The sequence below is a fragment of the Melanotaenia boesemani genome, chromosome 18, assembly GCF_017639745.1.
Source record: "Melanotaenia boesemani isolate fMelBoe1 chromosome 18, fMelBoe1.pri, whole genome shotgun sequence".
In the NCBI taxonomy this organism is placed as follows: domain Eukaryota; kingdom Metazoa; phylum Chordata; class Actinopteri; order Atheriniformes; family Melanotaeniidae; genus Melanotaenia; species Melanotaenia boesemani.
In genome coordinates this window covers 18636137-18658491 of record NC_055699.1, presented here as the reverse complement: position 1 = coordinate 18658491, position 22355 = coordinate 18636137, and the positions used below count along the sequence as shown (strand labels likewise).

Below are 22355 nucleotides of genomic sequence, written 5' to 3'. Positions count from 1 at the left end.
AACACCTGAAGAAAGTGTTTGTTCTACATGAGGTTTAAGTAGAAACACACCTGCTGTCACTCAGCATCTAATCACAGCCGCTGGGTCACAGCAATCATGAAGAGTCTTCACCAACACAAACACAGCAATGACTCCAGACTCCAGTGGGCTCTCTCAACTCCTTGGTCTACTGTCAGAAACACTTGAGCTCATCCAGCAGGATGCATGTTTCAACATCCTGCTAATAGCACCATCTTCTGGCAACCAACAAAAAGTTTATTGTACGATGTTAGAATTAACCTGAACTGCACTTTACTGCACTTCTTTATCCAGAGTTTTTACACTTTGACTTGAAGTACTTTAACAAGTATAACTTCTACATGGGGCAGAAAAGTGTTGATTTTTTGCCAAATACTAGTAAATACCTCACATTGTTTCCATTTTAATTAATTTATTCACTGCACTATAATGAAAACCTATCAAAGCACCTGATGATCTCGTTGGCATTTATTGGTCCAACATGATCACATAGTGTGTGTAAACATCAGCTGGAATCGTTCAGTTTAATCACAAACAAAGCTGCAAAGATCTGAGGAGTTTATGGACTTCTGATAAAAAGACATTCATCATTTCAACTTGGTTTTTAAAAAAGGGGAGTTCTTGTAGACATTTTGTAACAATGATGAAGCATGCATATAAATGTTGTCAGCATAGTTTAAAACAGTGGTTTCCAACCTCATCTTCCTGGAAGAGCCCTTTCATGCAACTACTAAAAAGCCATGGACCCCCTGGCCCTCCCTGTACTGAATCCATGATTGATTTTATGCTTTCATGACCTAGTATTTTAACACAAATGATGCATTTTGGCAGAGTCCTGTTCTTGGATAAAACCACAAGTTGAAATAAAACTTCTGCTTGTTTTATAAGAATAAAGATGTTCTTCAAAGTTATTTATTCAAACCAGGAAGTTACAGCTCACAGATAAAGAGTGCATCATACATCAGATAAAATCAACAAGAGGATCCTTTATGGCAGCACCACAGAAGCATCCACAAGACACTTTAGAGACGGTCCCTTACTGCCACCTGCTGCTAATAACAACCTACAGCAGCAGCAAAACATCAGATATCACATGAGATATTATACAATTAATCTTCATTACTACTGCTCATATCCTGTAAAAGAAGATTTCACAAATGTGTGGCATCATCAGGTGACTTATTAATCTGTTATAGACACAATAATAAATCATTCTATATGTTACATTTAAAACAATACTGACATTTAAAACCATAACTATGTTTTCACACATGTAGCTGATGAACAGCATAGCACTGAAAACAGATGTTATATATAGTCCTGCATATGTTTAATATTTGTATATGTACATCAGAGACAAAGATGGATGATGTCAGACCATCAGAAGATAATTTACTCAGATAAATATAATAAAAACTAGTCTGAATGAGACCATATAACAAAAGAGAGTCAAAGTTATTTTCCAACAATCAGCTCTGACATGTAAAGGGAATCTATGACATGTTGTGATACAAACACACCTGTTGTCATTATATGATGTTGTGGTCACACAGTGTAGCTGAACAATACAGATAACTTCTCAGAATGATTTAAATATCATATTTCACCACATAACACATGTTCAGGCAGAAATAAAGAAGACAGAATAGAAATCCTTCCTCTAACAGAGAACTTGACATCTTCCTCGTCTTCTTTGTGGCTCATGAAGCTTGAATGTGGATCACCCTGCTGACATAATCTGCTTCTTCTACGTCCTGTGGAAATGAAACAGCACAGAGAGGTGTTGGTGCTCTGCAGGGAATTTATTGCAGCTCAAACTGTTTCCCAACAAGAGCTTTATACATGTTTATATATGCAGCTTACCTTCTCTGGTTTGTTGGAGAATCTTGATCTAATCCAGCTGGAAGAAAAAGACATGAGACAGATGTTAAACTCTGACATTTAAAAGAGACCAACTGGTTTCCAGCTGCAAAGTCTCATATCATAGAACAGTTTGTCTCACCATTCAAAGATGGCGGTTGTACTGTAGAGCATTACAATTAGCAGGATCTTCACTGTAACGTAGACAACAGCCCCAAACTCCTGAATGTCTGTAAAGAGACAGAGTCACCTTCTCCTTAGTGGAAAATGTTCTACTTCAAAACATCATTAACTTTAATTCCTACTGATTGCAGACAAGTCAAATCTAAACTGATGTCCTGATTAAACTCTGATGTAATAAACCACAAACTAAACTAGTAAAGAAATTCTTCATAAACTGAATTAAATGTGTAACATGAAACATCAAAAGTTAAACTGACTCAGCTGAAATGTTTTCAGATGTTTTTACATGACTGAGTTCTCACACCTCAGAATAATTAACTAAACAGTTATAGTTGGATCTTTTAATCTACTTTGAATTAATGACTTACATGATAACAAAACCTAAATATGTAAAAATAATTAGAAAAGAAAAACTACAACATGATTTGAATCAGTTCAGTTCTGCATTTTTCAAATGAAACCATGATGACGTCTGAATCCCGAGAATATTTGCAGCCACACAGAAGTAACTTTCTATATCTGCCATGTTGGTGATGTTAACTGTGTAAACCGTCCCTCAGACACATTAACGGGTTCCTCTGTTCAACAAAACTGAAACAGCCATGACTGAGACTGCAGTAAATTAACTGTTTATCTTTAATATTAAGACAGATTTCTTGGGACTTCTGGTTTCCCAGTTCATTTGCAGCCACACAGTAATAAACTCCTCCATCCGTTGCATTGAAGCTGTGAACCGGTCCCTCAGACACATTAACGGGTCCCTCTGTGCTGATCTTGAACCAGGTGAAGCTGCTGACGGGAGGCTTGGCTCTGCTGGAGCAGCTCAGCTTCACCCAGCTACCTGCTCACACCAAACCTGATGGACTGATGGATGCTGAGGTGTCTTTAGGAGCATCTGAGGAAAATGTGACACACATGAACTTTATTGATCAGAAGCAGCTGAACCATGATGTGCTGACAGGATCACTTACATGAAACACTGAGAGTCTCTTCTGTCTCTGATGTGTTCACATGTTTTCCTTCATCCACAGGATATCTGGCAGAACATGTGATGGTGTATCCATCATGTGTGTGTGACAGAGTGATGTTCTGCTGGATTTTAGTTGTAAAGGTTCCATCTGTGTTTTCCTCTGTTTGTCTGTGAGAGTCTTGTTGGAGATTCCAGGTGAGTTCAGGAGGGGAGTGTGGACAGGGAGTGAAAGCTGAGCAGGTTATAGTGACAGACTCCTTCTCCTTCAGGTCCTTCACATCACCTGAGATTTCTATTCTGGGTCTCTGAGGAGAATCTGGGTTTTCATATTAAACACACAAACAGAAACAGATCAGTGTTTGTTTTTACAGAAATTATATCATCAAGATGTGACACTGTAAAAAAAAAGTAATATTGTTCCACATGTAACATTATGTTCATCATTAATCGGGTTTTACAGGTATTTTTGCTGCTTGTGATGAGAACAGAGTTGGTCTCTTCATCGCAATTGTCTTGAATCGGGGATCCAGTTTAGCTGCCGTTGCCAGAACATGGATATTTTCAACATGGCATCTTGTGTGTAAAAGGTGTTGCAAGTGTTGTGTCCGTGCAATTGCTGTTGAATTTTGTAGTAGACTTAATTTTGTACCAAGCTTATGCTGCTCCATTCGAATGATCGCAGTAACTTTTGACGCTGACATCGTCTTCTCTGAAGACAGTTCTATCATCACCAAGTTGAATGTTCTAAGAACCTCTAGGCACTCACCAATGGTTTCGTTTTCAAGACATGAGAGGGGAGCGACATCAGTGGCCAGAGACGTGACCGCAGCTCCAACTGGTTCACAGTGTTCATGAAGACTCTGCAGCATGGAAAAGGTGGAGTTCCACCCGGGTGTCGATCTCTTGAATTAGTTTATGTGTTGGCTTCTGGAGTTGTTGCTGTATTTCAACCAGGTTCTTTTTGGCCTTGACGCTGGATCTTAAATATGTTGCAACTCTTCTCGCCTTGGTCCTTATGTCTGTCAAAGACTTTGTTTTTTCCAGTGTCTTTTTGACAACCAGATTCAGACTTTGCGCAAAGTACGACACATTTCTCAGTCCAATTAGTTTTGCCATTAACTGCATGTTCGAGGCTTTGTCCGTGATGAGACAGTGGACTTCATGCCTTAATCCCCATGTAGTCAACTGTGAGTTCATGGCATCCCTTAAATTCTCGACTGTGTGAGACTGCTTGAAGTGGCGTCCACCCAGCAGAACACTTGCTAGCTCCATTTCTTCATTTATATAGTGGCAGGTGACCCCAAGGTAGCATCCATGACAATGGATGACTGCAGTTAGGCTAACCGCTTCTGCCTGACTCCAGCCTGACCACAATGATCCGCGGTTCCCCAGGCTGCAAATAAGTTTGAGCCAAAATCTAGCTTGGCTATTCTATTCTATTCTATTCTATTCTACAGTCATTTGGCCGACGCTTTTCTTCAATGTGACTTATATCTGAGAGTAAGAACAATACAAGCTAGAAATCAGACAGGATGGGACTGAAACTAAAAGAAAAACATCTATCAAACTTTATAAAAGTATATAATAATGAAAATCTATAATAAAAGTTCATTTTTAAAAAGAATACAAAAGAAATCCCACAGAAATTCAAATTGATGCAAATATTTGATCAATTTTAATTTTATTTTGAATTTAATTCCTTGTATTTCAAAGTTCTCAGTAAAAACACGAGTTTTAATTTTCAACTTACATTTTTTCATTTTCAGATATTTTTTTCACATGAACAAACATTACAGCCCCAATTTAGCTCCATACAGCTCCCCAAACAACTCACATCATGAAAATCCCTGAGAAATTGTTCTTGGCTTGCCCTAATTGTAAGTGAACAACTTTCTGTACGCATAGGGTTGAAGATGCCATCATCTACCTGCTTCAGAGAGCCCACTCTCATCGGGACAAATCAGGCAGCATAATGAGAATTATTGTTTCTTTTATTTCTCATGTGCTTTCAACACAAACCAGCCTGCCCGGTTATATGAGAAGTTCCATGAATTCCAGGTTGATGCCTTCACCACCAGCTGGATTTAAGACCACCTAACATAGAGACCACAGTTTGTGAGACTGAACGGTTGCGTGTCTGAGATGATGGTCAGCAGCACAGGAGCACCACATCACATTTCTCTTCACACACCTCAGACTTCCAATACAACCCTCTAATGGGCGTTCAGAACGCGCTCAGAGTGCCTTAACTTAGAAAACGTGTTAATTTGTGGTGAATCTTTGCTGAATTGCTCCCATTGGCTGAGGACTCTGGGTTAAGCCATTTCATTGACAATCGTGGGGTCAGGTTGCAGAAATGAGGAGCTGTTATTCCGAAAATAACCAGCAGATGGCAGCATCCCGTCATTAACAAAACACATGGGGGACGTCCCTTCTGTTTTCAGTGGAAACTGCTATATTTTAAGAGAGATTGTGACTTTAGCTTTGTTTTGATAATTTTTCTAGTAGCAAATGTACACTTTATTTTCATAGTATCTAATATATGGTTCGTAGTTTTGTTTTTGTTTTGTTTTTTTCGGTGTACATTCTTTCAGGTCTCTCAACGAAATTGTAGGAATAAACACTTATTTATGTCCCCGGCAGGTAATTTTGAACAATAAGGCCAGGATGAAAAAACATTTGGAATATTGATATTTATTGTCATTTCAATAAATAAGCTGATAACGTCATTCTGCTAATATCCACAGTCACTTGATTACTGCAATTGTCCACTTTCTTTCGCTTTTCCCGACCTGCTACTGTATCCTACCAGTAAAGTATTCATTGAAAATGTTTTGTTTTAGATGTTTATTCATAAAAAACTGTTTTCAAAGGTTGCAAAAACTGCTGCTGTTCTAAAGGTGACCAAGACAAAAACATGATCAAAAGCTGAAGACCATTTAACAGTTAATTGTTTTAATATTTCTGAACATTTTCAAACACAATTGAATGTTTTTAATTGTGTTTTTAAATAAATTTTCACAATTGTAAAAATTGTTTTTGTTTATGTAAGACAGCACATTTAAATGGAAACTTTTCTACAAAAAATAAAAAGTAAAACAAACATTTCCAGAATTGAAGCATTCAGTTCATTCTGCCCGCACCTGTCATTTTTTCTTTGTTCTTTGTCGTTGACTTTTAAAATTTACCAGGCTTAAAAATAAATCTGTGTCATGGTTACCATCATCATACATGGTTAACCATCTTTTGAATTTATAATTAGTTTATATATATAAAAATAAATACAAAAATATATTTGGTAAAGTGAAAAGGCTTTAAATGCTTTATTACTAATTACACTAAGGGTTTTGTAAAGGCATGCTTTCTCTCTAATTGCTGAATAGACAACGGTTCTAGTGAAGGCTGCTGATAAACAGTTCTTGTGGATCAGCGATCATTCAGTCTTGTCTGCCAGAGCAAAAACTTCAGGGTGGGAACTGTGAGATTCATTATCATAATTTAAACACAGAACGCCATTGCACTTTTTTACGTGATAGTGCAATGCAAAAGGCAACGGGGATGGACGCTTTTAACGTGTGTTCAAAGACACCAGGAAATGGGGTCGCATGTAATTTATGCGCGTTCAAAGACACTGGGAAAAGGGAGTGCATGCTTTTTACGCACGTTTTTCCCAAACAAACGTGCGTTTTTTACATGCTATCGCGTGGAAATTAGGACGTTTTTTTAACCTATTGGCTTGTCATAGAAAAGCCGTTTTAGCTAAAAACGTTCGTCCACAGTATGGCAAGACAAAGTGGTCAAAATTCGCCACTTTATTGGCGCGTTTGTAATAAAACGGCGTTAAATACGCCGTTTTGTGGTAAAAAAAAAAAAAAGGCGTTAAAAGCGTTGTTTTATGTGGCAAAAACGGCGTCGTTTCTTAAAGCTTCGGTAAACGCCGAAAAATACGACGTTTTTCAATAAACGCGCATAAAAAAATATATAAATATTAAATACAAATGCAATAGAATGAAAACTATATACCACAGTAAATGGCGTTCTATGTACAAGCATCTATGTATATATTTAATATTTGTATTTTTTTATTTTTTTTTAATCTGCTTTTCTCCCTCTTTTCTGTAGTTGAGTTATAGTAACACACAAATTTACCTGTTGTGGGATTAATAAGGTTTTATATTATATTTTATGCTGTTCTTCTTTAAGTACAATATACTATAGTAAATATAGTAGAAAATACACTTTATTATCTATAATATTAAATATAGACGTTATTAATTTAGTCTGTCTCATTGCAATCAATAGGTTGGTGCTCAGTGTGGTTTCAGACAATAGTGTATGTATGTCAACATCTGTGAAGAAAGAATTCTCTTTCTTTCTTTCTTTCTTTCTTTCTTTTTCTTTAGAAAAGATAAATCAGATTTGATCAATATCTGAATCTATATCCTGGCAGTGCATTTGAATATGACTTTAGATGTAAGCACACAAGCAGACCACATGGTTACTGGATCAATGCAGACAATCCTTCAGCAGAACTGGAGTGGTCTGCTCTTATTCTTTACTGATTGGATGATCACGGTTTAATTTTACTGGCTGTACAAAAAAGGGGCTGGGATAATTATAATACAACAAAACGGTGCTTTTTATGCGCGTTCATTGAACGCCGCAAAAAGTGGCGTTTAATGACCACCAAAAACGTCGTATTTTTCTGCGTTTACCGAAGCTTTAAGAAACTGCCTATTTTTTTGCCACATAAAACGAAGCTTTTAACGCCTTTTTTTATTTACCACAAAACGCCGTATTTAACGCCGTTTTATTACAAACGTGCCAATAAAGTGGCGAATTTTGACCACTTTGGCTTGCCATACTGTGGACGAACGTTTTTGGCTAAAACGGCTTTTCTATGACAAGCCAATAGGTTAAAAAAACGTCCTAATTTCCACGCGATAGCACGTAAAAAAACGCACGTTTGTTTGGGAATAACGTGCGTAAAAAGCGTGCACTCCCTTTTCCCAATGTCTTTGAAAGCGCTTAAATTACGTGCGTCCCGTTTTGAACGCGCATAAATTACATGCGACCCCGTTTCCTGGTGTCTTTGAACACACGTTAAAAGCGTCCATCCCCTTTGCCTTTTGCATCGCGCTATCACATAAAAACGTGCAATGGCGTTCTGTGTTTAAATTATGATAATGAATCTCACAGTTCCCACCCTGAAGTTTTTGCTCTGGCAGACAAGACTGAATGATCGCTGATCCACAAGAACTGTTTATCAGCAGCCTTCACTAGAACCGTTGTCTATTCAGCAATTAGAGAGAAAGCATGCCTTTACAAAACCCTTAGTGTAATTAGCAATAAAGCATTTAAAGCCTTTTCACTTTACCAAATATATTTTTGTATTTATTTTTATATATATAAACTCATATAAATTCAAAAGATGGTTAACCATGTATGATGATGGTAACCATGACACAGATTTATTTTTAAGCCTGGTAAATTTTAAAAGTCAACGACAAAGAACAAAGAAAAAATGACAGGTGCGGGCAGAATGAACTGAATGCTTCAATTCTGGAAATGTTTGTTTTACTTTTTATTTTTTGTAGAAAAGTTTCCATTTAAATGTGCTGTCTTACATAAACAAAAACAATTTTTACAATTGTGAAAATTTATTTAAAAATGCAATTAAAAACATTCAATTGCGTTTGAAAATGTTCAGAAATATTAAAACAATTAACTGTTAAATGGTCTTCAGCTTTTGATCATATTTTTGTCTTGGTCACCTTTAGAACAACAGCAGTTTTTGCAACCTTTGAAAACAGTTTTTTATGAATAAACATCTAAAACAAAACATTTTCAATGAATACTTTACTGGTAGGATACAGTAGCAGGTGAAAAAATCAGCAGGGGGGGTAGGGAGAGAGTGGTGGGTAGTAAGGAAATAGGAGGGGGGTAAGGGTGGGGGTAGAAGGGAGGTAGGAGGGGGTGGGGGGTGTGGGTGGGGAGGGGGAGGGGACAGAGACTACAGGATTACTCAAACAGGCATGAATGAAACAAAACACACCTCCAAGTAAGTTTTAGGTGAGATCATTATAACATGGGAGCAAGTTTAAAAAAAAGTCAATATTGCATAACATTTCCTTTAAGTACCAATATGAAACATGTTAGTTCAAAACATATTGGCACAATATTACACTCTACCAAATCCTTGGGTATTTGCTAAAGCAAAGTCCATGTTATTCTTGAAGATTTCATAGCTATTTACTGTCTGCAGTTTCACACAGTTAATGCACGTATTTGCCAAAGGAAGATGGCGTATGCTGCTCATGGAATTCTCAGAGATGTAAAGGAATTCAATTGATGGATTAGAAGATAAGCCAATTGGAGGCACAACGCTCGCACCTGTTGCAAAAGTTAGGATTTTTCCCAGCTTTTGTGTGTCTTGTTCTGTCACACATAATGGAAGGGAAAATTAAACCAAATATAATTCAGAGACAGCACAAATAATAGACAATTATTAAATGTTGATGGAATCATAACAATTATTGCAGTGGCACATACACTAGGTAGATTCGTATTTCTAGTTTTTACCTTCAACATCCAGCAGGTAGTCTCTCCAGAAAGCAAAAAAACACATTCCTCTGCCATTCTCTTGTTGCTTCCTGTCTCAGAGAGATGGATCATGAATAGCCGCTCAATTCCATGTGCAGTGTGTGGCACAGGTTTGTTGCATAGGCCTGAAGATGTTTGGATGCTTTTGCATTGCCTCCAAAACGCCAAGAGTTTTCAGGCCCTCCTCGAATCTATAAAAACATTAAAGAGAAATTACAATACTGTAACCAGTATTTCATAACATTTGTTTCAGTCTACACTTCAATTGTCTTTTTCAGTTTCTTCTTTCTAAAGACAGGGTTTACACTGTGTTTAGATTAGGCATACACAGAGTCTAGACTGGCCTTGATAGGGTTTAGACTGAGTTTAGACTACATACCTTTCAAAAAAAGCAAAAACTTCAGGGTGGGAACTGTGAGATTCAATATCATAATTTAAACACAGAACGCCATTGCACGTTTTTACGTGATAGCACGGTGCAAAAGGCAACGGGGATGGACGCTTTTTACGTGTGTTCAAAGACACCAGGAAACGGGGTTGCACGTAATTTATGCGCGTTCAAAGACACTGGGAAACGGGAGTGCACGCCTTTTACGCACGTTTTTCCCAAACAAACGCGTGTTTTTTACATGCTATCGCGCGAAATTAGGACGTTTGTTGAACCTTTTGGCTTGCCATACTTTCCATACACGATGCTTGCGACGCGACACAAGAAAATAGGAAAATGTTCAATTTTTGTCGCTGTCGCCTGGCACTACAGCCAACCAGCAAGGGGCTTCATGGACTGACCAATGAGAGCAGGGTAGACAGCGCATTCTGCAAACACTTTTAACATGGAAGAATGGATAGTTTTAGCAGAATAAAAGACAGCAGCGTGGCGCCAGAGTGAATTAGTCCAAACGTAGGTTTTGGATTTATCTGGATCAGCCTTAAATGATGATTTTCACGATGCTGTTTCCTTTTTTTTTTTTTTTTTTTACCCTGTCCTGTCCAGCATCCTAACATACAGAACGGTGGTCTGTGTGCCATATCTTGCTTGACAGATTTGCTCTACCAAGGGAGACATGTTATATACATGGCTGCCCTTGATATTTTTATTATTTTTATTGTAATCTTATTTTCTTTAGTCATTATATGTCAGTGCCGAACCTGACAGGGAGATAGAGGAAGAGAGAAAAAAAAAAAAAAAGGGAGAAAAGGACAGGATTAAAATGTGGAAATAACAGTTGTCTATGCTGTCCAGAACATATCGCAAAAAAAACAATATAAACTACCACAGTACTACATGATACCAAAAGGAAAATAGGATGATGATGATATGAAAAATTACAATAGTCATCAAACGTACCTGCAGATAAACGTACCAACACACAAACATCAGCTACATCGAGTGAGAAGCGGATGGAGAGACGAGCACGTTTGTGAGCATGCACGTGTTAACATGCATGTGTGGCCATGCAACAAGGAGGAAATGTGTACCCGCAAGGGGGCAGCAATCACGCCGCACCCTGAAGCATCAGCGGGGGACGGGGGGAGCCCGAGGCCCCAAAGGCCAAGCAGGTCCACAGAGCACCAAGCCCGGGACAGCCAAAGCAGACAGAGCAGCGGCCCACCCGGACCAGAGCAGAGGGGCCCCCAGACCGGAACCCCCGGCATGATGGGGCAGGGGCACCGGGCAGCCTAGGGCGATGGCAAGCAGGCCCAGTGGGCGCTGGGCGCTGCGGTGCGGCCTGCACGGAGGGCAGGCACCCCACAGGCCCAAGGGCCACCCATTCCCCCCAGCAGAGCCCCACCCAGGAACCCGACGGGGACCGACTGCCCCAGGCAAAACCACCGTGGGCCACGCCAACCCAACACCAAGGCTAGACACCCCAGGGACAAGAACATGTCCGCAGGTCCTCCCCAAAAAAACCCCTCTTTACCCCAACCCTTACCCATTCACCCCCCTCCCCTCCCCACCCCCACCAGGGGCAGCCCAGGGATTGTAGGGTCTGGTGGGCCCCAGACCCGACCCTCTCGACATACACACACCCACACAACCACATACATTCTCCCTGAGGTCTCACCAGCCCCCCGATGCGGCACTGAGGGCAGCCCCCAGGGCAAACGGCGCCCAGTAGCACCCCACACAGGACTCCAGGCAGGCACCGAACCTCCACCCCCCGCAGCCCACGAGTGTGCATCCCAGGACACGAGGGCGTAGGAAGACCCCTGCCCCCCTGCCCCCCAGCCTGAGTTGTGTGTGCATGAGTATGGGCTATTTATAATGCAATTAAAAACTGGAAGGAGCCATGAGATGGTGGTGGGTCCCACTGCTGCCAGAGATGCCAAAGTCATCAACCCCGGCCAGAACCTGGTCTGATGTTGTTCGTCGCAGAGGTAAATCCAGCAGGAAATTTAAAGCTCCAGCACTCACTCCACCACCTGAAGTCTGACTGCATAATAAATATGATGTGTTGAGTCATATTAAAATGAAAGATGATGAATGTAATGCACGGATATATCAAAATTCAAGAAATAGCCCTAAAACTCAGCCCAGGGCTAACCAGACCAGGAGGAGAGGCCAGAATTCCACAAACAGGAGGACTAGAGAAACTATCGGCGCCTCCACACAAAAACAAATAGACACAATTCTGATTGGGGACTCTGTAACACAGCATGTGAGGATGGACGGAAAGACGGAAAATTTAACACTTTTTGATACATCAGTCAGGGAACTGACAGAGATGTTGTCGACCATTCTGTCTTCACATCCAGATGGTATGAAGATTATTGTCCACACAGGGTCTTTTGATATTCTGAGGAGGAAAATTGGCTCTAAGATCCTGAAAAAAGACTTTTCTCTGCTGTTGGAGAGACTGTGTCAATTGGGAGCACACCATGTTTACATTTCAGGACCCATTCCTACAGCAGGTAAAGGAATTGAACTTTTCAGTAGACTTCTTGGCCTGAACACATGGTTATCAAACGCATGTATCACCCATGGGATAAAGTTCATTGATAACTTCAATATCTTTTGGAACTGTAAGAAGCGATTCAGACCTGATGGTGTGCATCCAAATCTAACTGGATGCAGATTATTTGGTGCACACTTGCGTCATGCTGTTGGGACGGCAAACCCAAACATGAGTGTACAGATAAGAGCGAAGGACACAGCAGAGAAGCGATCAACTCCCAGCTCTCCCCCCTCACCAGACCCTCTTCTCCACATCACCCAAGGTCTTAAAAGGATGTCTCTATCCAGGTCTGAACCCCAGCGACCGCCATCTACCAAGAAATACAGGGCTCCCCCTCCTCATCCTCCTATTAGATCATCTGTACTGACCGAGCAGGGCACGGGAGGAGGTGCTGGAGAGTCCCAGAGCAGCAGAATTCACAACAAGGATATCATGCCATGATGTGTTCAGGGTCCTTGCTGTAGTTTTGCTACTACTGACAGCTGTTCTGAGATCAAGCCTGGACCCAGTAGGATTCCTGTGTTAGTTAGTAAAATAAGGAATTGAACACGATCAGCTTGTGGGGTGAATCGATCTAATCTGTTAACTGTACCTTGTATAACTCAGAATACAACAGAGACCAGTGTAAACTTCATAAAGCTAGCTGTACTAAATGTTAGATCTCTGTCCAACAAGTCACTGTTAGTGACTTCATCATTTCTCACAGTTTAGATTTTCTTTTTCTGACAGAAACATGGTTAACAGAAGACACAAGTGCTACAGTTCTTAATGAAACAGCACCCCCTCATTTTAGTTTTATGAATAAATGTCAAATTGGGAGGAAAGGGGGAGGAGAAGCTGCCTTATTTAAAGATTCATTCCAGTGTAAAGAGATTTCATTTGCTGATTTTACTTCTTTTCAATGTCTTAGTTTATGTTAAGGGGCATTCCTAAAATCCTATTTCTAATCATCTACAGATGTCCAGGACATTGTGCAAATTTTATTGATGAATTTTCTGAATTATTGTCGGTTATCTCTACTGATTTTAACCATTTCATCATAACTGGGGATTTTAACATTCACATAGATAACATGATGGATAGTAATGTCAAGGAATTTTGTTCCATATTGGACATGTTTGGTTTGTGGCAACATGTAATAGAACCGACCCACATTCGAGGTCACATTCTGGACCTGGTTATTTCAAAGGGTGTGGAAATTTCTTCTGTCGCTGTCACTGACTTGGCCTTGTCTGACCATTTTTGTATTTTGTTTGATTTACTGATCACTCAGAATGTCCAACCAACCTGCTTCTCCATTAGGAAGAGGTACATTAATGAAAGAACAAGTGCTAAGTTTGGCCATAGCCATAGCTATGTTACCAACAACCAGTGCAGAGTCAGTTGATGGACCCCTGGATCATTTCAATCTGAAAATCTTGAATGTAATGGATGCTGTTGCACCGATAAGAATCAAGAGCAACTTGAGCAAACAGAAACCACCATGGAGAAACACCACTGTGGTTACCAGCCTAAAAAGAGAATGCAGAAAAACTGAGCGGAAATGGCGGAATAATAAACTTCAAATTTACTATGAGCTGTACAAACAAAGCCTGCGTAACTATAACAATGAGCTGTGCAAGGCCAGAGAGCTGCATTTATCTGAAATGATTAACAGGAATGTCAACAATTCTCGCACTCTGTTTGCTATGACTGAAAAACTTACTAATCCTCCTATACAGATAAGTCCAGAGCTCCTTTCCACTGAGAAATGCAACCAATTTGCAAACTTTTTTAGCCAAAAAATTATAACAATTAGGCAAAATATTAATTCCACACAGTCAAACAAGAAAATTAGTCTGTGTCTAAAACCTGGAAACAATTCTGCTGTCATGTCGCAATTTAAAATGGTGAATTTAAAAGTCCTACAAGAAACAGTTTAGCATTTGAAATCAACAACATGCACTCTGGACATGATACCATCCGACTTTTTAAAAACAGTTTTTACCTCAGTAAAAAGTGATCTCCTACTGATAGTTAACAGCTCGCTGGCATCAGGCATTTTTCCCAAGTCACTAAAGATAGCTGCTATTAAGCCACTCCTAAAGAAAAGGACTCTAGATGCCTCTATAATGAACAACTATAGACCTGTCTCTAACCTCTCTTTTATCTCCAAGATTATTGAAAAAGTTGTATTTCACCAGCTTCATGACGTTTTAAATGAAAGTGGAAATCTTGATAAATTTCAGTCCGGCTTCCGACCTCATCACAGCACTGAAACAGCTCTGGTCAAAGTGTTAAATGACATTAGGCTGAATACCGATTCTGGTCAAGTATCAGTCCTGGTTCTGTTGGATCTCAGTGCTGCGTTTGATACTGTAGATCACAGAATCCTGTTGCACAGGCTGGAAAACTGGGTTGGACTTTCTGGAGCGGTCCTTAACTGGTTCAGGTCCTATTTAGAAGGCCGGAGTTATTTTGTTATGATCGGCAGCTATGAATCTAAACAAGTGGCCATGACTTGTGGAGTCCCCCAGGGGTCAGTCCTTGGACCTTTTCTTTCAACTTGTATATGCTCCCTTTGGGTAAAATATTACAGAACTACTGCATTAGTTATCAAAGTTATGCAGATGATACACAACTTTATGTGTCTCTGTCTCCAGATGACTGCAGTCCAATAGACTCATTGTGTCAGTGTCTGGAGCATATAAACACCTGGATGAGGGAGAATTTCCTACAATTAAATGAAGACAAAACTGAGATTATTCTGTTTGGTAGCAAAGACAAGAGGGTCAGCATTGGCAAACACCTGGAGACTCGGGCTCTTAAAATCACCAACCAAGTTCGTAACCTGGGAGGGTTGATAGACTCAGATCTGACTTTCAGCAGCCACATCAAAGCTGTCACTAAGACAGCTTTTTACCAGCTCAGAAACATCAACAGAATTAAAAGTTTAGTCTCCCAGAAAGACCAGGAGAAACTCAACCATGCATTCATCTCCAGTAGGCTAGATTACTGTAATGGTCTTTTAACAGGACTTCCTAAAAAGAGCATTAAACATCTGCAGCTCATTCACAACACTGCTGCTAGAGTTTTAACCAGGACTAAGAGATCTGAACACATCACACCAGTTTTAAAATCTTTACACTGGCTTCCAGTCAGTCACAGAATAGATTTTAAAACCCTTCTGCTTGTTTACAAATCCCAGAATGGTTTAGGCCCAGAATACATCTGTGATATGTTCAGAGAATATAAACCTAGCAGAGCTCTTAGATCCAAAGACTCTGGTCAACTAGTCCAGACCAGAGTCCAGACTAAACATGGAGAAGCAGCATTTAGCTGTTATGCTGCAAACAAATGGAACAAACTGCCAGTGGAGATTAAACTTTCCCCAAATGTAGACATTTTTAAATCCAGGTTAAAAACATTTCTTTTCTCATGCGCCTATGCATGAAATCTGCACGGTAACTTTTTTAACTTATCTTGCTTTTAATCATTTTAATGTAATTTATTATTTTATTGTGATTATGTGTTGATTATGTGTTGATGACTTTTACTATTCTAAATATCTGTAATGTCTTTGTTTTATGTAAAGCACTTTGAATTGTCCTGTACATGAAATGTGCTATACAAATAAACTGCCTTGCCTTGCCTAGCCTTCCTTATTTGGTTCATCGTTGGTTCATCTGGTGAAGCACAGTAGGCATCTTCTAATGATTTATTTCTTATTTCTTATTCTAATATTTTTGAGTTTTCTTTCTTTTTTTTATGTGATGTAAAAGAGATGATTTTGCCTTGCATTACCGCTTTCCCTGCTTCCCACAGAACACATGCTGGGACTCCTGGTTTGTCATTGTTTTCTAGGTATATAGCCTATTCCATTGTGAAGTAGCTCATAAAGTCGGGATCTTTAAGCAACGCTGTATTAAATCTCCAGCTTTTAGTCGGTGGTGTGATTCTCGTGTTCCTCAAAGTAAAGAAAACTGGTGCATGGTAGCTGATAGTGATGGGGTGAATCTGGGTATCTCAAATCTCACTCACCAAAGAGCTGCTAACCAGAAAATAATCTAGCTTAGAGTATGAATGGTGAACTGGGGAAAAGAAGGTGTACTCTATGATATTAGGGTGATAAGACCGCCATATATCGCAAAGTCCAAAATCTTCCATATATTGTTTTACAGTGTTTGTGGATTGCCATTTTCGATGATTTACAGTGTTACTAGATCTATCAGCTGAGCCCAGAACCATGTTAAAATCCCCTCCTGTGATCAGTGTGCTATCTGTGTGTTCAGAAAGTGATGTGAAGAAAGAGTGAAAGAAGGAGGGATCGTCAACATTTGGTCCATATAAGTTAGCTAAGCATAACTTCATATTTTGAATAGATAATTTTACTATGATGAATCTCCCTTCTGGATCTGTGATAATGCTGATTTCTATGAATGTTACTTTTCTATTTATCAAAATGGCTACCCCTCTCTGTCTGGAGTTATAACAGGCTGAGTAAACATGAGGAAACTGGGTTGTAGAGAGGGCATTCACTGATGTTTTTGTCTTATGAATCTCCTGTAAGAACACAATGTCTGCCTGCAGATCATTTAATCTATTAAATACTTTTAATCTCTTCTCTCTGGTCCCAGCTCCATGCACATTCCACAAGATAAATCTAAGTATGGTCATGCTTGTGGTGAAAAAGTGAGTGTTGGATGCTTCTTGTTGATATAAATGTGTATGTGTGTGTGTGTGTGTGTGTGTGTAAGTGTATGAATATGCATGCGTAATGTTGTGTGCCTGTGTTGAATGTTATTAAATGTACTTGAATTAATAAATGTGAGTGTTGGGTTATATATGCGGGTATTACTAAATGTATTGTGCAGCTTAGCATTAGTGTTATATGGTTCCGTGAGGTGGCAGCTAGAAAAAAAGAAAAACAAAAAAGAGTGCAGAGAGAGAGGAAAAGAAGAATAAAGCGGGAAGAAAATGACAAAAAAAAGGGGGAAGTGGGTGAAAAAAGAAAATGAACCCATAAAAAATAAGTCCATTTTGTGAACATTAGAGACTGGCAGTATTATTGTCTATTGTGAACAAACATTAAACTATGTGACTTAAGCCCAGTGAGTCTGATTAGCATTTATAACACCTGTGCAAAGTGTGCAGAGTGTGGATACATATCTGAGGTCAGTAGAGCCAGGGAGTGGTGTTACGGTCACGATGTAGCTGTCCATTGACGTAAAGCTTGTCCACCGAGATGACAGGGCGGGCTCCTCCATCCAGGAATTTTCTCCTGATGGGGAACAAGATCTTGCGACGCTCCAGGATTTCTCTGGGAAACTGATCGCTCATGCTAAGGTCAGTCCCAATAAGCTGTCTGCCTTAACGCTTCACCTCTTCTTTTTCTTTGTAGAGAACAAATTTAGCTACTATCGGTCTGGGTATGCCCTCCGGTTTTTTTTTCCCTGTGTGGTGAACCCGATGAAAGGAGATGGCTTTTACCTTTTCCTCTGGAAGTTTAAGGTTGGTTCTGATGAATTTTTAACAGCTGCCTCTGTATCTTCCTCCACCTGCTCTGGGATCCCTGAAATAACTAGGTTATCTCTCATGCTACGAGCCTGTAGATCTTGGACTAACTCTTTCATTTTTTTATTTTCCACTGATAGTCGGCTTACTCCTTCGGTGAGGGTTTTCACCGAGTCTCTGAGGGTGTTGTTCTCTGTAGCAAGAGCTTCCACCTGCTTTTGGCTATATTCCAAACTTTCCTTTAAAAATTGAAACTCCCGATGAAGAACTTCCAGCAGGGAGAGCCGGGCATCGAGGCTGGATAGCTTCCCGTCGATGGAGATTAGGATATCCGTCGTATCGCTGCCGGTTGGAGAGACAGGGCTGGTCGCTTTCGGGGGATTCCGCCGGGCGAACTCTTTTAGAACTTGAGCCGGTTTTTGAGGCCGTTGCTGCAGAGTTAGACTTGCCCATTACGATCCGCTGGAAGCTTTCTTCGATGAAATCCGTCGGGCTGATGAGATCTTCTTCGATGTGATCCAGAGTGACCGGGTTAGTGTGGTTTGGAATATATATATTTTTTAATATTTCTCTGTTAGCTTGTGGCGTTTGTTTGTTTTCAGTAGCGCGCCATGTTGATTCTGCCAAGTCTCGCCGAGTCTCGCGTTACAGCATTCTCACACCTCTCTGTTTCCTATTTTTAAACTTGGATGAACCCAGGGTTGTCTTTCTTTTATACAGTAAACAGCATTATTTCTGTTAATTCGTGCAAAATATTCTGACTCTCGTCCTGGCATACTTTGTCACGTCAGGGACTGGCTTGAAAATATGAAATCCCCACCAATATCATAACCAATCAAATTTCTTAGAGAAAAGCGATTTTAGGGTGCAATGCACGGTACTGCTGCCGCCGCTGTTGTTGGTCGCCTCCCGTGTGTCGAGCCCATAATGGATAAGACACACGGGAGGCGACGTCACTCCTTCTCCATCATTTTCTATGGAACTGACGTGGTGAGGTGAAAATCCCTGTCCTCCTCCAGCCAAGCGACAGGCGACATTCGTGCATGTGAAATATTGTGCCCGTTCATGTAGACGTGCACACGGGGTTTGCGACGCATTACAAGAAAATAGAAAAATGGTAATTTTTTTGTCGCTGTCGCATGGCACTACAACCAATCAGTGAGGGGCTTTATTTACTGACCAATGACAGCAGGCTAGACAGCACAGTCTGCAAACACTTTCAACATGGAGGAACAGATCATTTTAGCTGTGTCTGACTTTCCCATACTTTATGACACTTAACACAAAGATTATAAAGATGTAAATAAAAAGGCGGCCATGTGGCGCCACGGTAAATTTGTCCAAATGCAGGTTCTAGATTTATCTGGATCAGCTTTGAGGTCCACCACCAAATGATGAAATTCACAATGCTGTTTGCAAAGAAAGAAAACTTAGATGAACCCTGGGTTTTCTTTCTTTTTTGTACAGTAAACAGCAACATTTCTGTCAATTCGTGCAAAATCTTCCAACTCTTCATCCGTCATATTTTATTACAGACTTGTCTGAAAATGTCAAAATTTCCTCCAAAAAGCAACCACAATTCTTGCGATCTCAGAGCACGATGCACAACACTGCTGCCGCTGCTGCTGTTTGTCACGTCCCGTGTGTTCGGTTTCACAAAGGTGGCGATGAGTTTCGCCTGTCACTGTCGCTGGTCGTCTTCTGTGTGTCTTGCCCAGAAGTCTTGTCATCTATAGAAATACTCTGAAACGAAATTACCACACGGCCTCTCATCCATAAGACATCTGATCCCAGTTTTACTTCCTGGTTAAAAAAGCAAGCAAACAAACAAACAAACCGAAAAAAAAAAAAAAAAACTAAACTACATTCTTTAACTTAATGTTGTTTTTCTCTTTGGTGTCTTAGGTGCAGAAGAAGCTGTTGTATTAGTCCTACCAGGGTAGGATTAGATCAGCTTCTGCTTCCATCCACTCTGTTTCACCTTTTCTGTTTGCTGTTTTGGTTTTCTTTTTATTACTTTTGTTGTTTCTATATTTTGTTATTATGATCAAATAATTTTTTTCAATCAATCAATCAATCAATCAATGTTTATTAGCACTAATGTTAATTAACCTACACGGGTAGATTTTTTGTGCATAATCTTTTAAGCAAAGTTAAACAAACAAAAACTTTTGCTGTTACATCACATGAGATTTGAAATTAAATACAAATATAGCACATATTTTATGACTCGCCAACAAAAGAAGCTGAAAAATGATGAATTTGATAGTGATTAAAAAAAAAAAAAAAAAAAAAAGCCACTTTTTACTGGTAGATAATTTTATAGTCTTAGGCACATATAGATGGGTTTAAATAAAATAACTCAAAGTTCACAGCAGCACTTTTCTTGCTTAGGTTAAATATGTACAAAACAAACAGCAGCAACTGAAGTAAACAGATTTAAGTTTATGATGCCATTTACTGACATTTAAACAAACTGCAGCTTTAAAATAAAAACATTCCTTATAGTTTGTGTGTTAAAGTGACAAAACACTTTAATTCTAAGCTATATACATACACATACCACTAAGTGAGAACATGTAGTTTTAGTATTTATCTTTATTTAAACAGACGTCAAATCATGAAAAGAGGGTCTTGTGGCAACCTGATTTCTGGTTAATTTTTCATGCTTTGCCCAAACATTGTCCTCCCTCTGACGGGCCATTAAGGTTTCATAGATGGAGGCTAGATCTCCACATTTTGGTTTGGAACCTGAAAGCATTTCAATTGTGTCTGAGTGTTTTCACATGGACAAAGATTTTCTAAAAAAAAACATGTGCCCGTGACCTTTTGAGGACGGAATGTAAAAGAAGAAAAATATGTTTAGCAAAAAGCCTGTGTGTGTGTGTGCGTGTGTGTGTGTGTGTGTGTGTGGGTGTGTGGACAGGTGTGGCAATCATCAACTGAGAACCGGGTTTAACAGGAGCAGGAAATAAAGACAACTGAATAGGATAAACTCTGATAAATAAAAGCTGAAGCAAGACCAACACACAGGAAACTTAACCTGAACTTAAAGACAGCCTCAAATAAAAACCAGAGAACAGATGGAGGAAATAATACAAAATTAAAAATGTAAATCTAACAGGAAGCTAACCTAGAAGCAAAACCTAACAGACAGTAAGCACACATGCATGAACAATGATCATATCATGAAACACAAAGCCGTGCAAGGTGCAGGGACAGGAGGTTTAAAGCTTCCGGGGAAGAGTTAAAACAACAGATTATTAATAAATTTCTAACTAAGTCATTTACCTGTGTAAGAAAAAGTAAATACATGTAATCAAACAAGACCCCTATGCTTCTTGACAGAAGCATAGAGGTGGTTTGGATCATTGGTGGTCTGTGTTAAGCTGCTATCTGGATTTGACTCTTTCTTCTTTTCTTCCTGCTGCTGCTGTCTGCCGTCCTGCACTGAGACAGATGAAGGTTCAGGTCTCCGCTCGAAGAAGTTCATAACTTCATAAAGGCATTCTTCATTTGTTTTATAGGCTGGCATTAGAAAATCCAGCTTGTCATTTGTTTGACTCTGTGGAAAAATGTGTTGAACAAAAAAATGTATTGAGCTGGATTCTTTCACACCTGATTAAATAATGAATATAGGTCACAGTCATTAATTACATTAAAAAGTATTTAAATGAAATGCTTGAACTTGGCGAAATAACCTTCACTGTTTTCATTTTTGCATGAATTAACAGGTTCATACAAGCGGGTTATTGCATGGTACAGAACACCAAAATGTAGACCAGGGATCCTCAATCCTCTGGCCCTGGACGGCTGGTGACCTGCAGGTTTTAGAAGTTTCCCTGCTGCAACACATCTGATTCAGACTCAGACTCATGCAGAGCTCGATGTCAAGCTCAGCCCTGTCCCTGATCGAGACATTTCAGATCAGTCTGAACTAAATGTGTTCATGTTGCTGGAATAACGATCGTTAGGAGAAACTCTGAGCTTTTTGGAAATGTGGTTTGTACTTTTCCAGTGTGGTACTGGTACTTTACCAAATGAGCCACTGGAATATAGAATGTGTATAATACAATATAAAGATAACTTATTGAACAACAACAGCTGGAAAACAAAATGTGATAAAAGACAATCTCATATGTGACTAAACTATATGAGCAGCAGTGTGAATTAGTTTAGACCTTCCTGTCATTAACCTGTGAACAGTAGAAACATCAGATTCTCTGAGTATTTCAATATGAACTAACTTCCTGTATTAATGAAAAACAAAT

At 39.6% G+C, this 22355-nt stretch overlaps 1 protein-coding gene and 1 long non-coding RNA gene across 4 annotated transcripts in view; one reads left to right on the top strand and one right to left on the bottom strand.

Moving 5' to 3' along the window:
* Window positions 1-556: 556 nt before the first annotated feature.
* LOC121628625 lies at window positions 557-22083 on the top strand. Its single transcript, XR_006008203.1, has 3 exons — window positions 557-641; window positions 10519-10527; window positions 22072-22083. It is a non-coding gene; the product is annotated as an uncharacterized LOC121628625 (long non-coding RNA).
* Window positions 20302-22355, bottom strand: part of LOC121628601 — a 285114-nt gene continuing 283060 nt past the window's right edge. For all 3 annotated transcript variants that reach the window (XM_041967719.1, XM_041967720.1, XM_041967721.1), the window contains one exon: window positions 20302-21649. In XM_041967719.1, coding sequence (XP_041823653.1) covers window positions 21404-21649 — 246 coding nt within the window. In that variant the 3' untranslated portion in view covers window positions 20302-21403. The remainder of the gene's footprint in view (window positions 21650-22355) is intronic.